This window comes from Taudactylus pleione, unplaced genomic scaffold (genome assembly GCF_031769625.1).
Source record: "Taudactylus pleione unplaced genomic scaffold, aTauple2 ptg000788l, whole genome shotgun sequence".
NCBI lineage: Eukaryota > Metazoa > Chordata > Amphibia > Anura > Myobatrachidae > Taudactylus > Taudactylus pleione.
Window position 1 is genome coordinate 6976911 of NW_028285190.1, and position 21818 is coordinate 6998728.

Genomic DNA, 21818 nt, shown 5'->3' on the forward strand with positions numbered 1-21818 from the left:
TTCATAGCCAGCATACCCTGTGCCATAAGAGACAGGACTGTAGAGGCAAAGGGCCTGATTCAGCATGGATCGCAATTGCAACCGCGTACGCAGATCAGCCGATGGTGCGTACTGCGCATGCACTGCAATACACATGCACAGCTACAGCATTGCAATCACGCACGCCGGAAAGCAATCCATCGCAGAGTGAGTGACAGGACGTGAGCGTTTGGGGGTGGCGACATGGGAGTGGTTGGAGAAACGCTGGTGTGTCTGACTGTTTGAATGCCGTTAAATTAGCCACTGTGATGGCATACACAGCTTGTGTACTCACTGCGTGCAACAAGACTTGCAGTTTCTGAGACAGGTCAATGCTGCTGTAATTCTGGGTGAGGGTCCGATGTTACTCGATGTTACCGATGTGTACGCAGGATTGCTAGGTATTACATATGTGAGAAATCAGTAGTGGGTGTCTCTATGCTGGCTGAGCAGCTGCAAACATTAGCATATTTTCACAGCAGAACTGGGTGCGATTACGCAACTGCGATCGCAATAGTGATCCTTGCTGAATCAGACCCAAAATTAACACATAGAGAAGTAAAGCTCAAGAGCTCATTCAATTGTTTTCTGCCAGTGTTCATTTTGACAATGATTTTAAATTTAGTTTTAGTCTTAGGGCTTCAGTCAGCATTGTACGCAACTGCAATTACATACACTGGGCCTGATTCAGACCCGCTCCCGAGCGCTGAGCGCTTGCAAGTGGGTCGATGTTGGCCCAGTGCGCATGCGCACGAGGGAGCCGGCTCCATCGTGCGCATGCGCGAGACCCGGATAGCGACGGCCAAGCCGTCGCTCCGAGTCTCGCTACAAAGGGGGCGTGCTGTCGATGGTGAGTGACAGCATGCCCCCTTTGGTGGGCGTGCCGGGGGCGTGGCTGGCAAGACGGAGGCATTCCCACGGGAACGCCTACCGTCTAGGGCTGGCCCACTGACATCACAAGTGATGTCAGTGGGAGTGCTCTCGGCTCTGATAGAGCCGAAAGCCCTCCAGGGCTTGCGGCAGACGAGACCCTACCACAAGGGTCTCGTCGCAAGCCCGATAATCGCGATGGTCAAGACCATCGCGACCATTTTTTTGGCCGCTCGCTATAGCTGTGGGTGGTCACCCGCAGCTATGCGAGCGGCCAGGAGGCCGCTCAAAAAAAACAGAGGGACGGCCCTGATTCAGAGCGAGCGCTCTGTCAGAGCATCTGGCTCTGAATCAGGGCCACAGATCATCCGATTGTTCAGTACTGTGCATGCATCGCACTGGGATTATGCACCCACATAGGAATCCATTGCAGAGTAAGCGACAGGCCGTGAGCATTTGGGGGCGGTGACGAGGGAGTGGTTGCAGAAACGCAGGCATGCCTGTCCGTTTGAAAGCTGTTGCATGGGCGTGCATAAATTAGCCACTGCGATTGCCTACAAAGCTTGAGTACTCACGGTGTGCAACGAGACTTCCAATTTCTGCGATGGGTCAGACCTGCTGTAATTGTACATGACGGACCGATGTGCTTCGATGTTACCGATGTATACACAGGACTGTGAGGTATTACAGATGTGAGAAAGCAGCAGTGGGCATCTCTATGCTGGCTGAGTGGTAGCATATTTTCGCCGGTTCATTGCATGCTATTTCGCAGCTGCGATCGCAATTATGTTCCATACTGAATCAGGCCCTAAGGGCTCTATTTATTAACATTATTTTACTAAAATAAAGTGAAAAAGGGTGTTTTCACACCCTTTTCACATTATGTTAGTTTCACCTAAATTTACTAAAGGGCGATTGGAACAGAATTCGTAAAATTCTACTCCAAGCCCTAATTATCACATATTTTTAGTAAGCAGATCGCATTTCCCATAATTGTAATGGGAAATGCGATCTCCCTGAGATTTACTAAAAATAAATTGTGAAAAAATACAGTGGGAAGCCCTGTGATAATAACGCTACCTGGAGGTGGTGTTATCCAGGATCTTCCCCGGGTAACTGGACTCCTGCTCTGCTCTAAAAGGCAGAGCAGAGCCCGGAGCTGGCCCAAGTGATCAGCTGTATGGTCTAAACAGACCACAGACCACAAAAAAAAAAAATAGTAAAAAAAACCAAAAAACTTACCAGAGTCCAGGGACCAAAGATCGGTGCTCCGGTGATGTCCTCCCTCCGGTCAGCTGGTCTCCCATCCTGCACTGGGGCCCGGTCGTCACCTGACTGGGTCCCAGTGCAGGATGGGATGTCAGCTGACCGGAGCCACGGAGGACATCACCGGAGCACCGATCACCAGAGGTAAGTGTAATTATGGGAGGGGGGGGATCGCGATCACGTGGGGTGGCTTAGCAGTGGCCGGCGCATGTGCGGACACTTGTCACGGTATTTTTTGTGAAAATACAGTGATAAGTGTGCGGAGGGGATTTGCAAGCTCAGTTCCTGCAAGGGATTTTTAGTAAATCCCTGTGATATTGGCTGAATTCACGTTGCAAATTCAGTCGGTAATATCACACTACAATCTGCGTTCAATGTGCGGATTGTAGTAAATAGAGCACTTAGGGCCTGATTCAGAGCCGGTCGCTATTTGCGGTCGTTCGTTCCAAAAAAAGGGGTGGCTATTCAAATGAACCGTTCGCTCTTTGCGGTCTGTTCACGCCTCTATGTCTGAACGAGCGAACAAAACTTGCGGTCGTTTTTTGGATAACTACGCCGCCTGCCCGCTCGGATCCTACGTCATGTCCGCTATTTATTAGATTAATTGAGTACATCGACCAGCGTATGAACTGCTCGCTATTCTTGTGGTTGGTTTTTGCTACCACAAATTTGCGAGCAGTTCTGACTATAAAATAACCCAGTGACGTGGTCAGTGACGCTGCTGTATTAATTATGCACACCCATAAAATGCCTGTTTTGACCTTTAAGCACGCCTGCGTTCTGATCTCCACTCCCCATTTTCAAGCACCGTCCCCTGTTACCACCCACATACGCCTCCTCCTGTCACTCATATTAGCAGGCATTCGCTATTTAGCGAACAAACGATTTTCGGCCGCACTGACTGGTTCGCGCATGCGTATTACGATCCGTACGCATGCGCAGTTGGGCAAACATCGCTCGGAACGAACGAGCGTCCGCTTACGAGCGGCTCTGAATCAGGCCCTTAGTCAGTTTTTATTTTAGTCTAAGTTTAGTCAATGTTTTAGTCTTAATTTTTGCAAACAGTTTACTGATACTATAATGGATTTTACTGAAAAGAACTTTCCTCTAAAATTCGCTGGAGAACTGGAAGTCAGCATACCTTTACCTATGTGTTTAGAAATGTAGGCTCAGAGGGCCTGATTCAGAGCTGAACGCTCTGACCAGAGCGCTCGCTCTGAATCAGGGCCCTCCTACCTTTTTTGGAGCGTCCTCATGGACGCTCGCATAGCTGTGGGTTACCACCCACAGCTACAGCGAGCGTCAATGATGATGGTTGCGATGGTCTTGACCATCGTGACCATCGGGCTTGCGACGGAGACCTTGCGGTAGGGTCTCGCTGCCGCAAGCCCTGGAGTGATTTTGGCTCTATCAGAGCCAAAATCACTCCCACTGACATCACTAGTGATGTCAGTGGGGCCGGCTTGAGACAGTAGGCGTTCCCATGGTTCTAGGTGGCAAAGGAGACCGTGATGTGCGGGTTGCAAGGAAAGTGGATCTGGCAATCAGACCGGTCCGATGATGAGAGTCCTGTCCTAACGCGTTTCTCGGCTCAAAATACTGGCCGTTTCCTCAGAGGCAATGTCACCTAGAACCACGTTTTTGCTTAAGTGTAGGAGACCAGCAGACGCAGCAGGACATTCCAGACACCACGTCTATTCCTGCCACTCAGAACAGCTGCCCGACTGCCGCTACACACAGAGCACCTGCACGGCCGGTGCACGTGCTGTGGGAGACCGCTCCACAGTGCTGGGCATCAGCACACACGGCACACACGTTGCGGGAGACCCTTTATACCAGGCGGCTTGCTGTTCCACACAGGACCATTGCCGTGACTTTTTTCACCTTGGCAGACAGCATACATCTGATGCTTATGGGCTAAGCTGTTCACCATCATCACGGTCATCCCTATATGAGACACAGTTGTCCATTGAATTACTAACATTTGTTCTGAATTGGTATCACATCTCTGAGTACTCATCATCGCCAAAGTTATGCAAGAGGCATACCTTTTTATTCACACTATTTTTTTTTCCCGGCCGGGATGAACTGTGACTATTAAGCACATGTCTTATTAGATTGATTACCAAAAATCAGATTAATTTATCATTATTATTTACTATAATTCATGCATGTATATTATTCTATCAACTGTTGATTAATTGGTCCATTACCAGTGTCAATGTACTATATTATGTCTATATATTTTTAGATAATTTTTTAAATTTATGTGTTTATTTTAATCTATCAAGATATTAAATCATCTAATTTTTAACCTATTCAGGTTCATTATTGCTATACAAAGTAGCGCTCCCTGTTCCTTTGTTTTCTCTGCACAGTTAATGCAGGTCAGACCTCACTCAGGAATTGCTTACTTCCGCGCACACTATGAGACCTCAGGCGGCATCTGGTATCGCAGTGGCTAATTTATACACGCCCATGCAACACCGTTCAAACTAGGGTTGAGCGGGTTTGGATTTCTGAAATCCGAACCCCCCCGAGCCCCCCCGATCCGAGTCCGATCTGAGTCAGGCTCGACTTTTCCCGCCTGACTCGGATCTGAAATCGAGGCAAAACGTCATCATCCTGCCTTCCGAGTCTCGCGGGCTTTGGATCCTATATAAGGTACCCGCGTCGGCGCCATTTTCTCACTCGGCTGTGGACAGTGAAGAGGGAGGGTGGGAGTTAGGGCTGGCTGGGCTGTGTAGTGTAGTGTAGTGTAGTGTAGTACTGCTGTTGTCCACTACTTCAAAGTCCATAGGGGCTGGCTGTGTTGTGCTGTGCTGCTGTTGTTAACAGGGGCTGTGTCCACTACTTCAAAGTCCATAGGGGCTGGCTGGACTGTGTTGTGCAGTCAGTTCTCCATAGGGGCTGTGTCCACTCCAAAGTCCTGTGCAGTGTCCCAGTCCTAAAGGGGTGCTGTAGTGTTGTCCAGGGGGTGCTCTGTCCATCAGGGGTGCTCCCCCCAAGTGCTAAAAAAATAATATATTTTCTGTGTTTGTGAATTGTGTGCGCAGTAGCCGCACGTGCATCAACAAAGTAGTGCCAAGCGTGCGCCTGTGTCATAAGTAAAGGGCCGGCAGGCTTGACCGTTAAAGGGTGCTGTAACCCCCAAAGTACACTCCAGTCCAAACCAAAAAAAAATATATTTTCTGTGTTTGTGAATTGTGTGCGCAGTAGCCGCACGTGTATCAACAAAGTAGTGCCAAGCGTGCGCCTGTGTCATAAGTAAAGGGCCGGCTGGCTTGACCGTTAAAGGGTGCTGTAACCCCCGAAAGTACACTCCAGTCCACACCAAAAAAAAAATTATTTTCTGTGTTTGTGAATTGTGTGCGCAGTAGCCACACGTGCATCAACAAAGTAGTGCCAAGCGTGCGCCTGTGTCATAAGTAAAGGGCCGGCTGGCTTGACCGTTAAAGGGTGCTGTAACCCCCAAAGTACACTCCGGTCCAAACCAAAAAAATATATATTTTCTGTGTTTGTGAATTGTGTGCGCAGTAGCCGCACGTACATCAACAAAGTAGTGCCAAGCGTGCGCCTGTGTCATAAGTAAAGGGCCGGCTGGCTTGACCGTTAAAGGGTGCTGTAACCCCCAAAGTACACTCCAGTCCAAACCAAAAAAATATATATTTTCTGTGTTTGTGAATTGTGTGCGCAGTAGCCGCACGTGCATCAACAAATTAGTGCCAAGCGTGCGCCTGTGTCATAAGTAAAGGGCCGGCTGGCTTGACCGTTAAAGGGTGCTGTAACCCCCAAAGTACACTCCAGTCCAAACCAAAAAAAAATATATTTTCTGTGTTTGTGAATTGTGTGCGCAGTAGCCGCACGTGCATCAACAAAGTAGTGCCAAGCGTGCGCCTGTGTCATAAGTAAAGGGCCCGCTGGCTTGACCGTTAAAGGGTGCTGTAACCCCCAAAGTACACTCCAGTCCAAACCAAAAAGAAAATTATTTTCTGTGTTTGTGAATTGTGTGCGCAGTAGCCACACGTGCATCAACAAAGTAGTGCCAAGCGTGCGCCTGTGTCATAAGTAAAGGGCCGGCTGGCTTGACCGTTAAAGGGTGCTGTAACCCCCAAAGTACACTCCAGTCCAAACCAAAAAAATATATATTTTCTGTGTTTGTGAATTGTGTGCGCAGTAGCCGCACGTGCATGAACAAAGTAGGGCCAAGCGTGCGCCTGTGTCATAAGTAAAGGGCCGGCTGGCTTGACCGTTAAAGGGTGCTGTAACCCCCAAAGTACACTCCAGTCCAAACCAAAAAAATATATATTTTCTGTGTTTGTGAATTGTGTGCGCAGTAGCCACACGTGCATCAACAAAGTAGTGCCAAGCGTGCGCCTGTGTCATAAGTAAAGGGCCGGCTGGCTTGACCGTTAAAGGGTGCTGTAAACCCCGAAGTACACTCCAGTCCAAACCAAAAAAATATATATTTTCTGTGTTTGTGAATTGTGTGCACTGTGGCTGCACATGCATCAACAAAGGAGCAGCGCCAAGCGTGCGCCTGTGTCCCATAAGTAAAGAGCCGGCTGGCTCATTTCTTAAAGGGTGGTGTAACCCACAAAGTGCACTATTCTCCAGCAAAAATAAAAAAATATTTTCTGTGTTTGTGTGCGCTTTAGCCGCACGTATATATCAATATAACATAAATGTAGGACCTAACTTTCTCCGATAAAAATAAAATAGGGAATGATCAAGAACCACTTCCTCCATGCTGTTGCTGCTGCGGGGAGTTGTTCATCATCCCAGAGAGGAAATAGGAACATCACTACTTTTACTAAACAATTGACCCTCCAACAGTCCCTAGCGATGAGGATGAAGTACGACAGCAGTCATCCTGAAGCAAAACGTATAACTGAGGCCTTGACTGCTATGTTGGTGTTAGACGTGCGTCCGGTATCCGCCATTAGTGCAGTGGGATTTAGACAATTGATGGAGGTAGTGTGTCCCCGGTTCCAAATCCCGTCTAGATTCCACCTGCATCCTCAAAGCAGCAGCAACAAGCGTGCATCTGTCTGTTAAAGGGTGGTGACACCCTCAAAGTGTGCTACACAAACAATAAAAATATTCTTCTTTTTTTTTCTGTCTTTGTGAATTGTGTGGGCTGTAGCTGCACTTGCATCCTCAAAGCAGCAGCGACAAGCATGCGTCTGTCTGTTAAAGGGTGGTGACACCCTCAAAGTGTGCTACACAAACAATAAAAATATTGTTCTTTTTTTTTCTGTCTTTGTGAATTGTGTGGGCTGTAGCCGCACTTGCATCCTTAAAGCAGCAGCGACAAGCGTGCGTCTGTCTGTTAAAGGGTGGTGACACCCTCAAAGTGTGCTACACAAACAATAAAAATATTCTTCTTTTTTCTGTCTTTGTGAATTGTGTGGGCTGTAGCCGCACTTGCATCCTCAAAGCAGCAGCGACAAGCGTGCGTCTGTCTGTTAAAGGGTGGTGTAACTCTCAAAGAGCTCCAAAAAATAAATAACTATTTTTTTAATGTGTTTGTGACTTGTGTGCGATGTAGCCGCACTTGCATCCTCAAAGCATCAGCGACAAGCGTGCGTCTGTCTGTTAAAGGGTGGTGACACCCTCAAAGTGTGCTACACAAACAATAAAAATATTCTTCTTTTTTCTGTCTTTGTGAATTGTGTGGGCTGTAGCCACACTTGCATCCTCAAAGCAGCAGCGACAAGCGTGCGTCTGTCTGTTAAAGGGTGGTGACACCCTCAAAGTGTGCTACACAAACAATAAAAATATTCTTCTTTTTTTTTCTGTCTTTGTGAAATGTGTGGGCTGTAGCCGCACCTGCATCCTTAAAGCAGCAGCGACAAGCGTGCGTCTGTCTGTTAAAGGGTGGTGACACCCTCAAAGTGTGCTACACAAACAATAAAAATATTCTTCTTTTTTCTGTCTTTGTGAATTGTGTGGGCTGTAGCCGCACTTGCATCCTCAAAGCAGCAGCGACAAGCGTGCATCTGTCTGTTAAAGGGTGGTGTAACTCTCAAAGTGCTCCAAAAAATAAAAAACTATTTTTTTAATGTGTTTGTGACTTGTGTGCGATGTAGCCGCACTTGCATCCTCAAAGCATCAGCGACAAGCGTGCGTCTGTCTGTTAAAGGGTGGTGACACCCTCAAAGTGTGCTACACAAACAATAAAAATATTCTTCTTTTTTCTGTCTTTGTGAATTGTGTGGGCTGTAGCCACACTTGCATCCTCAAAGCAGCAGCGACAAGCGTGCGTCTGTCTGTTAAAGGGTGGTGACACCCTCAAAGTGTGCTACACAAACAATAAAAATATTCTTCTTTTTTCTGTCTTTGTGAATTGTGTGGACTGTAGCCGCACTTGCATCCTCAAAGCAGCAGCGACAAGCGTGCGTCTGTCTGTTAAAGGGTGGTGTAACTCTCAAAGTGCTCCAAAAAATAAAAAACTATTTTTTTAATGTGTTTGTGACTTGTGTGCGATGTAGCCGCACTTGCATCCTCAAAGCAGCAGCGACAAGCGTGCGTCTGTCTGTTAAAGGGTGGTGACACCCTCAAAGTGTGCTACACAAACAATAAAAATATTCTTCTTCTTTTTTCTGTCTTTGTGAATTGTGTGGGCTGTAGCTGCACTTGCATCCTCAAAGCAGCAGCGACAAGCGTGCGTCTGTCTGTTAAAGGGTGGTGACACCCTCAAAGTGTGCTACACAAACAATAAAAATATTCTTCTTTTTTTTTCTGTCTTTGTGAATTGTGTGGGCTGTAGCTGCACTTGCATCCTAAAAGCAGCAACGACAAGCGTGCGTCTGTCTGTTAAAGGGTGGTGACACCCTCAAAGTATGCTACACAAACAATAAAAATATTCTTCTTCTTTTTTCTGTCTTTGTGAATTGTGTGGGCTGTAGCCGCACTTGCATCCTCAAAGCAGCAGCGACAAGCGTGCGTCTGTCTGTTAAAGGATTACATCGGTGACAGCATCCAAGTAGGCATGTCAGACAGTCCGTACCTGTACTGGCAGGAAAAAGAAGCAATTTGGAGGTCCCTGTACAAACTGGCTCTATTTTACCTGAGTTGCCCCCCCTCCAGTGTGTACTCCGAAAGAGTGTTTAGTGCAGCCGGGAACCTTGTCAGCGAAAGGCGTAGGAGGTTGCTTCCACAAAATGTGGAGAAGATGATGTTCATAAAATGAATTATCAACTCTTCCAGGGAGACCAGCCTCCAGAACGTACAGAGGGACCTGTGGTTGTGGATTCCAGCGGGGACGAATTAATACTCTGTGAGGATGAGGATGTACACAACGCTGAAGAGGGTGAGGAATCGGTGGATGAGGAGGATGAGGACGACATCTTGCCTCTGTAGAGCCAGTTTGTGCAGGGACAGATTAATTGCCAGCTTGTTTTGTGGGGGCCCAAACGAACCAATCATTTCAGCCACAGTCGTGTGGAAGACCCTGGCGCTGAAATGATTGGTTTGTTAAAGTGTGCATGTCCTGTTTATACAACATAAGGGTGGGTGGGAGGGCCCAAGGACAATTCCATCTTGCACCTCTTTTTTTTCTTTGCATTATGTATAGTTTGGGGCCTAGTTTTTCAAACTGCCGTCCTGTCTGCCACTGCAGTGCCACTCCTAGATGGACCACGTGTTTGTGCCGCCCACTCGAATCTCTTAGCATAGTCATCCAGCTACCTCTGTGCAACCTTTTGGACATAAAAACACTATTGTGAGGTGTGAGGTGTTCAGAATAGACTGGAAATGAGTGGAAATTAAGGTTATTGAGGTTAATAATAGCATAGGAGCAGAAAAACCCACAAATTCTGTGATTTTAGCTGTTTTTATGCTTTTTTTCAAAAAAATACAGATCCAAAACACAAAACCCAGAACCCAAAACACGGAAGGGTGGTTTTGGCAAAACCAATCCAGATCCAAAACACGAAGAAAGATCCAGATCCAAAACCAAAACACAAAACACGAAAAGTGGCCGGTGCACACCCCTAGTTCAAACGCACTGGCACACCTGCGTTCGCCCGACCACCCCACCGTCACCCCCGAGAAACTGTACTTCCCGTTCACTCTACCATGGGGCTGCATAGTCTCTGCGATCGCAGTTCCGATAGAGTCTAGTTCGCGCATGCGCACTGCGATGCATATGCAGTGCGAATCAATCGGCCAATTGCGTGCATATAAGCAAAATTGCGTTCCTTGATGAATCAGGCCCATAGTCACTTATTTAAAATTGAACACAGATTTTGTTGTAAATTTTGTTATTAAAATTTTTATATTATCGTTAAAATTTAGGCCCTGATTCAGAGCCGGACGCTCTGACCAGAGCGCTCGCTCTGAATCAGGGCCCACCTCCATAAATATGGAGAGTCCTCCTGGACGCTCGTATAGCTGTGGGTCACCACCCACAGCCTATACGAGCGTGCAGGATGATGGTCGCGATGGTCTTGACCATCGCGACCATCGCCAGTGCGAGCAGGAGCCTGCGGTTGAGTTTCTCAACCGCAAGGCCAGGAGTGATTTTGGCTCTATCAGAGCCAAAATCAATCCCACTGACATCACTAGTGATGTCACTGGGGCCGGCTTCTGATGGTAGGCGTTCCCTTGGGCAACATCAACATCGACAGCACGCCCCCTTTGATCAGACACAACGAGCGAAGGAAAGTCCTTCGCTCGTCGCGTATCGCGCATGCGCACGACGGAGCTCCCTCCGTCGTGTGCATGCGCAGTGCACACCATCGACCCACTTGCGAGCGGACAGCAGCTCGCGAGTGGGTCTGAATCAGGCCCTTAGTCCTCAAACAAAATGTCCTTGATGATTATTTTTAGTCAAAATGTTCATCAACAAAATTAACACCGTTTTCTACAACAAGGACAGTCCTAGTACACACAAGAGCATGTGCAGGGTTATACCAGTGTGTCATACCCTTTCCACATGGCAAAAATAACTCTGGATATTGCCGGGTTGACCCGGGTCAAGGTGCTGTGTGAACGCGCCACCAAAGAAAATCAAGGTTTGAAGTGGGGTGTGAATGGGCCCTACCCGGGTTATCCAACCCGTGACTCAGCAAACACCACTGATTGGATGTTCCTGGGTGTCACTTGATGATGTCAGCCAGGGCCGTAACTAGGATAGTACGACCTGCAGGCAGCATGCTGGCACAGACTGAATAGGGTTAATACCACTACTGTCACTACAGTTATGGCTAATTGGAGTGATGAAGAAGTGAACTGTACACTATGCTGCCAGAAGCTGCATCATGCTCTCACTAGCTGAACCAAATAGCTGTAAAGCACAAACACTCATGAACTCAGGGCTATACAGTGGTATCCACCAGCGATGATTCCTGCAATGCTGTGAGCAGTCCCCATCCCTCCCTCATGTTCCCTTTTGTGATCTTATCTTTGTGAGCCTGAAAAAGTACATTGTTAATTACATCCATAGGCTTTTACAGGGCTTACACGGGTTCAGTGTGAACGGAGCCAACCTGGGAATAACCTGGGTCGAAAGTGCAGTGTGAAAGAGGTCAGGGTTCAAAATCCCGAGTCAGAGCCGGGTTTGCGATGTGAAAGGGGTATCAGTGTACCTGCTGCATCAGTGACAGTTACCCAGGTATAGCAGCAAGCCATATTATACCCAATGCAGTGAGGGAGACTGCATCATACTGCTAACATCAGTGTACTACAGTACTTGTTCTTAGTGTTCCTTATTGGTTATTTGCAGTAACACTTTACACAAGAACAGTTTGTTATAATTATGCTCAGAGGGGGCAATTCAATTGTTGCGTGGTCGGCGATAATTAGCATCCAGTTTTGCAATTCAATTGTTCTGGGCGCTCATTAATTATCACCCTCTTCACGTCCTATTAGACAGGGTGTAGCCGTGTAAAATGGCTAAACCCATCTAAAGTCCTGGTTAGTGCGTCCTCCTAATCACAGGCTTCTCACATATTTTTGCCGGCTCCGGCGACTGTCGTGCGCAGACGGAGCAAAAGAAAAAAAAAAATAGCCGTTGGCTAAACAATTGAATCGCCCCCAGAGACTTGTAATGCACTTAGTGTATGGAGAAGTTGAACTAGAGGTAGTCATTGCTAGTTAGTAATAGCAAATGTGAAACAAGTATTGTAAATGTCATATTTTGCCAGTTATAGTGAGCATTTGTTTGAAAGTGACCATAAGTCGATTGAAGCCACTATATATAATATATACTGTATATATATATATATATATATATTAGGGGTGAGCGGGTTCGGATTTCTGAAATCTGAACCCCCCCGAGCCCCCCCGATCCGAGGCCGATCCGAGTCAGGCTCGACTTTTCCCGCCTGACTCGGATCTGAAATCGAGGCAAAACGTCATCATCCCGCCTTCCGGGTCTCGCGGGTTTTGGAACCTATATAAGGTACCCACGTCGGCGCCATTTTCTCACTCGGCTGTGGACAGTGAAGAGGGAGGGTGGGAGTTAGGGCTGGCTGGGCTGTGTAGTTTAGTGTAGTGCAGAGTAGTGTTGTGCTGTGCTGTGTTGCGCTGCTGTTGTCCATAGGGGCTGTGTCCACTACTTCAAAGTCCATAGGGGCTGGCTGTGTTGTGCTGTGCTGCTGTTGTTAATAGGGGCTGTGTCCACTACTTCAAAGTCCATAGGGGCTGGCTGGACTGTGTTGTGCAGTCAGTTGTCCATAGGGGCTGTGTCCACTCCAAAGTCCTGTGCAGTGTCCCAGTCCTAAAGGGGTGCTGTAGTGTTGTCCAGGGGGTGCTCTGTCCGTCAGGGGTGCTCCACCCAAGTGCTAAAAAAATATATATTTTTTCTGTGTTTGTGAATTGTGTGCGCAGTAGCCGCACGTGCATCAACAAAGTAGTGCCAAGCGTGCGCCTGTGTCATAAGTAAAGGGCCGGCTGGCTTGACCGTTAAAGGGTGCTGTAACCCCCAAAGTACACTCCAAACCAAATAAAAAAATATTTTCTGTGTTTGTGAATTGTGTGCGCAGTAGCCGCACGTGCATCAACAAAGTAGTGCCAAGCGTGCGCCTGTGTCATAAGTAAAGTGCCGGCTGGCTTGACCGGTAAAGGGTGCTGTAACCCCCAAAGTACACTCCAAACCAAATAAAAAAATATTTTCTGTGTTTGTGAATTGTGTGCGCAGTAGCCACACGTGCATCAACAAAGGAGCAGCGCCAAGCATGCGCCTGTGTCCCATAAGTAAAGAGCCGGCTGGCTCATTTCTTAAAGGGTGGTGTAACCCACAAAGTGCACTACTCTCCAGCAAAAATAAAAAAATATTTTCTGTGTTTGTGTGCGCCTTAGCCGCACATATATATCAAATCGATATAACATAAATGGAGGACCAAACTTTCTCCGATAAAAATAAAATAGAGAAAGAGCAAGAACAACATTCCTCCTAGTGCTGAAGCTGCTGCCACTAGTCATGACATAGACGATAACATGCCATCAACGTCGTCTGCCAAGGCCGATGCCCAATGTCATAGTAGAGGGCACATACAATCCCAAATGGCAACGTTCAGGAAAATGACCTTGAAAAAAACATTTAAATCATCTGAAGAGAAATGTAAACTTGCCAATATGCCATTTACGACACGGAGTGGCAAGGAATGGCTAAGGTCTTTCCCTATGTTCATGACTAGTGGTTCAGCTTCACATGACGATGGAAGCCCTCCTACCACTAAAAAAATCAAAAGAGTTAAGCTGGCAAAAGCACAGCGAAGAACTGTGCGTTCTAAGAAGATATCACAAATCCCCAAGGAGAGTCCAAGTGTGGTGGTGGTTGCGATGCCTGACCTTCCCAGCACTGGACGGGAAGAGGTGGCTCTTTCCACCATTTGCACGCCCCCTGCAAGTGCTGAAAGGAGCACCCACAGTCCACTTGCTGATATGCAAATTGAAGATGTCACTGTTGAAGTACAACAGAATGAGGATACTGGTGTAGCTGGCGCTGAGGAGGAAGTTGGCAAGGAGGATTCTGATGGTGATGTGGTTTGTTTAAATCAGGCTTCGGGGGAGACAGTTGTTGTCCGTGGGATGAAAAAGCCCATCACGGTCATGCCTGGGCAGAAGACCAAACATTCCACCTCTTTGGTCTGGCAATATTTCTATCCAAATCCGGACAACAACTGTCTTGCCATATGTACCATATGTAAAGGTGAAATAAGTAGGGGTAGGGACGTTAACCACCTAGGAACATCCTCCCTTATACGGCACCTGCAGCGCGTTCATAAAAAGTTACTGTCAAGTTCAGAAACTTTGGCTAAGACCGTAAGCAGTCCAGGGACACCAAAATCCCTTTGTCCTGTTTTATCCAAGTGCCTGCAAACCACACCGTCAACTCCCTCCTCGTCAATTTCCTCCTTAGTCAGGATCGGAAGTAGACCTGCAGGCCATGTCACTGGCATGACTGACTCTCCTATCCCGGATTCCTCCGGAGGATCCTGCATTGCTACGCCTCCTGCTGCCGCTGCTGCTGTTGCTGCTGCTGGTTGTCGTTCATCATCCCAGAGAGGAAGTAGGAGCACCACTTCTTTTACTAAACAATTGACCCTCCAACAGTCCTTAGCGAGGAGGATGAAGTACGACAGAAGTCATCCTGAAGCAAAACGTATAACTGAGGCCTTGACTGCTATGTTGGTGTTAGACGTGCGTCCTGTATCCGCCATTAGTGCAGTGGGATTTAGACAATTGCTGGAGGTAGTGTGTCCCCGGTTCCAAATCCCGTCTAGATTCCACTTCACTAGGCAGGTGATACCGAGACTGTACGGAAACGTCAGAAAAAGTGTCCTCAGTGTCCTGAAAAATGCCGTTGTACCCAATGTCCACTTAACCACGGACATGTGGACAAGTGGAACAGGGCAGACTAAGGACTATATGACTGTTACAGCCCACTGGGTAGATGTATCACCTTACGCAGCAACAGCAGCAGCGTCACCAGTCGCAGCATCTCAGAAATGCCAGCTCGTTCCAAGGCAGGCTACGCTGTGTATCACCGGTATCAGTAAGAGGCACACCGCCGACAACCTCTTAGAGAAACTGAGGGAAATCATCGCCCAGTGGCTTACCCCACTTAGACTCTTCTGGGGATTTGTGATATCTGACAACGCCACCAATATTGTGCGGGCATTACATCTGGGCAAATTCCAGCACGTCCCATGTTTTGCTCACACAATAAACTTGGTGGTGCAGAATTTTCTGAAAAGCGACAGGGGCGTGCAGGAGACGCTTTGGGTGGCCCGAAAAATTTCAGGCCACTTTCACCATTCAGCGACTGCGTGCCGAAGACTGGAGCGCCAGCAAACACTCTTGAACCTGCCCCGCCATCACCTGAAGCAAGAGGTTGTGACGCGGTGGAACTCAACCCTCTATATGCTTCAGAGGATGGAGGAGCAGCAAAAGGCCATTCAAGCCTATACATCCACCTATGACATAGGCAAAGGAGGGGGTATGCACCTGACTCAAGCGCAGTGGAGAATGATTTCCGTGTTGTGCAAGGTTCTCCAGCCCTTCGAACTTGCCACACGTGAAGTCAGTTCAGACACTGCCAGCTTGAGTCAGGTCATTCCCCTCATCAGGCTTTTGCAGAAGCAGCTGGAGAAAGTGAAGGAGGAGCTAAGACGGAGCGATTCCGCTCGGCATGTGGGACTTGTGGATGAAGCCCTTCATTCGCTTTGCCAGGATTCCAGGGTGGTCAATCTGTTGAAATCAGACCACTACATTTTGGCCACCGTGCTCGATCCTAGGTTTAAAGCCTATGTGGTGTCTCTCTTTCCGGCTGACACAAGCCTGCAGAGGTGCAAAGATCTGCTGGTGAACACACTGTCAGGTGAAGCGGAACGTGACACGTCAACAGCTCCTTCTTCATTTTCTCCCGCAACTGGGGCTGCCAGGAAAAAGCTTAGGTATCCTAAGCAACCCGCTGGTGGTGATGCAGGGCAGGCAGGACCAAGTTTGGACATCTGGTCCGGACTGAAGGACCTGGCAACAATTTCTGACATGTCTACTGTCACTGCATATGATACTGTCACCATTGACAGAATGGTGGAGGATTACATCGGTGACAGCATCCAAGTAGGCATGTCAGACAGTCCATACCTGTACTGGCAGGAAAAAGAGGCAATTTGGAGGCCCCTGTACAAACTGGCTCTATTTTACCTGAGTTGCCCCCCCTCCAGTGTGTACTCCGAAAGAGTGTTTAGTGCAGCCGGGAACCTTGTCAGCGAAAGGCGTAGGAGTTTGCTTCCACAGAATGTGGAGAAGATGATGTTCATCAAAATGAATTATCAGCTCTTACAGGGAGACCAGCCTCCAGAACGTACAGAGGGACCTGTGGTGGTGGATTCAAGTGGGGACGAGTTAATACTTTGTGAGGATGAGGATGTACACACTGAAGAGGGTGAGGAATCGGTGGATGAGGAGGATGAGGATGACATCTTGCCTCCGTAGAGCCAGTTTGTGCAGGGACACATTAATTGCCAGCTTGTTTTGTGGGGGCCCAAACGAACCAATCATTTCAGCCACAGTTGTGTGGCAGACCCTGGCGCTGAAATGATTGGTTTGTTAAAGTGTGCATGTCCTGTTTATACAACATAAGGGTGGGTGGGAGGGCCCAAGGACAATTCCATCTTGCACCTCTTTTTTTTCTTTGCATTATGTACAGTTTGGGGCCTAGTTTTTCAAACTGCCATCCTGTCTGCCACTGCAGTATCACGCCTAGATGGGTCACGTGCTTGTGCCGCCCACTCGTGTCGCTTAGCATAGTCATCCAGCTACCTCGGTGCAACCTTTTGGACATAAAAACACTATTGTGAGGTGTGAGGTGTTCAGAATAGACTGGAAATGAGTGGAAATTAAGGTTATTGAGGTTAATAATAGCATAGGAGCAGAAAAACCTACAAATTCTGTGATTTTAGCTGTTTTTATGCTTTTTTTCAAAAAAATACAGATCCAAAACACAAAACCCAGAACCCAAAACACGGAAGGGTGGTTTTGGCAAAACCAATCCAGATCCAAAACACGAAGAAAGATCCAGATCCAAAACCAAAACACAAAACACGAAAAGTGGCCGATGCACACCCCTAATATATATATATATATATATATATATATATATATATATATATATAAAATATATATATGTTTTAGAACAGTACAAGTGTGACAAAATGTCCCAGCATTATAAAATTAATGTCACTTTCCCCAACGTGTGTTTACTTCGCTGGGTCCCGGGGGGTCTTCTGTCACTCTGCCATAGTGGGAGGAGCTGAGAAGAGAAGCAAAGTACATGCTGCATGTTATATTCTTCAGCTCCCCCTCCCTCAAAGTACCTGCCGCAGGGTTTTATTCTCACTCTCCCAAAGTACCTGCCGCAGGTTTTATTCTCACTCTCCCAAAGTACTTTGCCGCATGTTATATTCTGCACCACCCATAGTACATACCGCACGTAATATTCTGTCCCACCAAAGTACCTGCCTCACTTTATATCCTGCCACTCCTAAAGTACCTGCCGCATGTTATATTCTGTAACCCAACCCAAAGTACCTCTAGAATGTTATATTCATACCCTCCCCCCCAAAAAGTACCTGCAAATTGTTATATTCTGCATTCTGATCAGAGTTGGACTGGCCCACAGGGGTACAGGGGAAATTCCCAGTGGGCCTCACTGCCTGAAGACCATCCCCCTCCTCTAGCAGCCAGGTTCCAGACTGTGCACTCAAATGATGTATTGTTACTCTATTAGAGGGTCAGTGGTGGAGCAGAACCACTGATGAAGATGGGTGCTTGGTTCGCTTATAAAGAAACGAATGAACATCATTCCTACCAGTGACTGAGATGGCATTGTGACTCTGCATTCATTCACTAACCTACAATTAAGTCATGTATTTGCCTTTACTAGACCTAATGCAGTTCTCCATTTTATATTAGACACTTGCTGGTCAGTACTGGGGTCCCCTATAACATGTACACTGCATCAACGTGGTATATATAGACAGGATCACCATCATATGCTTAATAATTATACATTTGTTACATCAAACTTCATTCTGAGGGCTATTCACCACAGTACTATGCTGTTATCAAATCTGGTACATTATAATGCATGCACTATCAGCATTTACAATATATATATTTATAAAGGGGCCAAGACGATGCATTCGCTAATAATTAGCCAAGCATCTGTTGTGGCTGCCCACACCCCATCTGGTGGGTGACCACAGCCATTTAGTATGGATCCCTACCACTCCATTCCCCTGGTGGGCCTTCCATGCCACAGTCCAACACGGATCCTGATGACAGAACAGGAGAGAAAGCAGTAGTCTGGTCTGTCAGTGAGCATGTTGTGTGTGTATCCCCTAGTAACCTGGAGGCGTTTCTGACTCCTGCAGTGGTACAGGAGCTGACTTAATAATCATTTTTATTTAAATTACGCACAATAATGTCCAAAAGGGGTCCGACCCAGAGGACACATGCACCCCGGCCCAGCCTGTCCCTGAGCACAGCTAATGTCTTCATAATGGGTGGCCCCAGAGCCAAGTGCTGTGCCCTTACTAGTAGAAACTGAAATACCTGATCCGGAGGCCTCCTGAGAGAGGGGCTCCCGGGGTGCACGTGCCCCATGCATCCCCTTCATCTGGCTCTGTAATAATTATTTAGGCATGATAAACAGACCCCATAATCCCTAACAAAGTTATTCAAATCTATGTATATAATATTTACATACTAACGATAACGCTCACGTTTTATAAATTGAAATGAGCAAAATTTTCAAAACTGTTCTGCAGATTGACCGTATTCAGCATTTAGGCAAAAGCTTACATTTAGGATTCTCTAGCAGAATGTAGCAAACACACCACACAGTAGAGTGAATCGTCCCAGAACCTGAAGACGGACTGACAAGAACTGTCCACTTCTGTGAAAATGGCCTCTTCGGCAGCACAACTCAATTTGTGCCACTCATCTCTACATAGAAAGTATCCGCATCCATCTTTTTAAATTTTAAACTCATTTGAGTAGGGCGTTATATATCAGGTTCAGTATGTTACTACACTGTAAATATCTGTGATACCACTTTCTACTAGTGCATACTGTTGCATTATATGCTGCCACTTCATTGAAGGATAGCAATCAATGTAAATGGTAGTTAATGAGTACTTACCCACTCTCGCTAATATTACTCCTGAAAACAGCAGTATAATTGAGATATAGGAGTCTGGGTGATCACTAGCACGGACACTCTCAAACAGCACAGTATTGTTAGTCCAGTGGATTGAAGAGCGGTCTGGGAGGATAGGCTGGTTGATATTCCTTTGAGATGGATAAATATGAAGCTGATTCTGATGCAGCTTTTCAGCATTTAAAGAAGAATTCATACCGATGAGGACAGAGAAAATGCCCAAGTCAAAGGGGCTTCCCGGAGTAAAGACTGAAAATACGCAAAGCATTAAACAGCCAACATGGAGGCAGCTGGATATAATTCCTGTAACCACTAAGCCGAAATGTCTCCGTAGCTTGGTGAACAGAAAGGTGCCCATTAATCCTGAGATGGCCGAGACGGCCATGAGTATGCTAAGCAGAGAGCCACTGATCCCCTGAGTGTAGGCGTAACCTGTAGTAATACAGTCAAAGCCTAGGACTGTGGTGTACAAGAACGCTAATCCCAAACCTGCTAAGAAGACAGATTGTCTGTAGTAGGATCTCCAGCCATCGCAACATGTACTAAGCATTCGCCGCACTTTCTGGAAACAGAGAGGAAGAGATGAAGGAGGTTCTTCTGGAGATTCTGTAGTCGGAGGCTTATCGTCACTTGATACACTGGGTATGGCTGGTGTGCTAATGAAGTCACCTATGACTGAGCAGATAGGCAGATCACCTAGAAGCAAAAAGGCAATTTATTACATTAATCTTTAACACAGAATCCACAAGAGACAGAAGCATCAACTGAATTGCCCTTTAATTTGACCCCAACACGTGCGCAAATTACAGAATTGTGTGCAACACCAAAGCAGGCCCTATGTGCTCAGGAGCAGCAGTTTGATTGGTTCAGCAACTCATACTTCAAAACATTTGAACAGAGGGGATGTGGACAGGAGACGTGGCCACATCTCAGACGAGGCGCTCCTGTGAGATGGAGGAGGAATGCCTAGTGCTGCCACGTAACCCCCTCTGAAAACAATTTCACTGCTGCTCTGCTATGTAGAGTGGTGGTGATGGATGGGGCATATGTGCCAACCGCCCGGCCGATCAGGGCAATGCAATCCCGATTGTGATGGCAGAACAAAGCCCTAAAATCAGGACTGTCCGGCCAAACACGCCATAGATTTAAATTAATACTTTGACCATTGTTTATACAAATCATGAGCGTAGTACTTCATTGTTTCCAATTGTGATGCAAATGATCACATCACAATATATCAATATGATTCTGTGCGCAAACAATCTATATGTACATATATACCTTGCACATTTAGAAGTTCCAGTTGTCTTTCTATGTAATGTTCTCCTATTGATTGCTGTGGTTTTACAGCCAGCTGAGGTACCATTTGATAAACTTTGGAAAGGAAGATAAATTCCACAAGCAGCGAAATCAGGTTCCAACCAAGAATGAAACCGCAGCCAACCACATTAGAAGCCCAAGTCATGACTTGGCCCACCGATAATGGGGCAAAGATATTAATTACTTGGTCCATTCTTCTCACAGTTGCATTCATCCCTAGGTATCAACAGACACATAATATTATATATATATATATATATATATAAAAAAAATGAAGAGTTAGCTAATATAACATACTATAGCCTGAATATTGTTTTCCGTTAATAACAGTACATCAAAGTTGTACATTTCAAGACAGGTGGCTACAGAACTATGATGGTTGCATATGCAGAATTTATGTCAAATGCCATATATTTAATACAAGTATTAAGGATTTATATGGAACACCCTCTAGACTAGGGGATGTTAATAGAATAACACCTCTTTCAGTGTTAATGTTGCTTCTTACTGCAGATACTGATGCCTGTGACCCTGGGAGGGTTTTGCAGAGAAAAGGGGCGTAGCCAAATTGTAGGATCTGAAAAAGGGGAGTGGTCAATCCGAAACATCATCAAAAGGGGCCATGGAACATTATTTATAAAAGGCAGAGGGGTTTCCTGCATTTGGAGACATCTGCTAATACTCTAGCATCTTATGCAATTCGCATATGTTTACTCCTTCAGCTCTGTGCAATTTTATACCAAATTAGTTAAAATTAAAAAAGAAAAAACTCATAATGGTACAATACCATTTAACGTTCTACAAATATTATCCTTGTGTAACTATGTAAATGAATGTGACACATCTTTCCAAGGATTAGTCGCTGAAAGATCCCACACTCTCCTTTGTGGATTGAATCGTATTTGCTGACATTCTGGCTGTCCCCTCGGTAGGGGAGTGAGGGGCGTGGCATGGCATAGGTGGACGGTGCTTGGGTCATGCTCGATTCATCATGGCCACGGGCCGCCATACAATGCCGATATTAATGGCATTGTAAAGCGGGCGCATGGCTACAATGGCGCATTTCAGCATGGATCACGTCATCGGATGTCTGGCCAGCCCACTTTACTCAGGGAAGTGACCCATGCTGGGGTGGACAAGAGGTACTGCAGGATATTTGTATGCC

At 46.7% G+C, this 21818-nt stretch overlaps 1 protein-coding gene across 1 annotated transcript in view; it reads right to left on the bottom strand.

The window, feature by feature from the left end:
* Positions 1–21818, bottom strand: part of LOC148475039 (ferroportin-like) — a 92991-nt gene that overhangs the window by 43385 nt on the left and 27788 nt on the right. The window contains exons 7-8 of the mRNA XM_088457806.1: positions 20615–20869; positions 19316–20029 (exon numbers count right to left, since the gene is read on the bottom strand). Coding sequence (XP_088313932.1) covers positions 19316–20029; positions 20615–20869 — 969 coding nt within the window. The remainder of the gene's footprint in view (positions 1–19315; positions 20030–20614; positions 20870–21818) is intronic.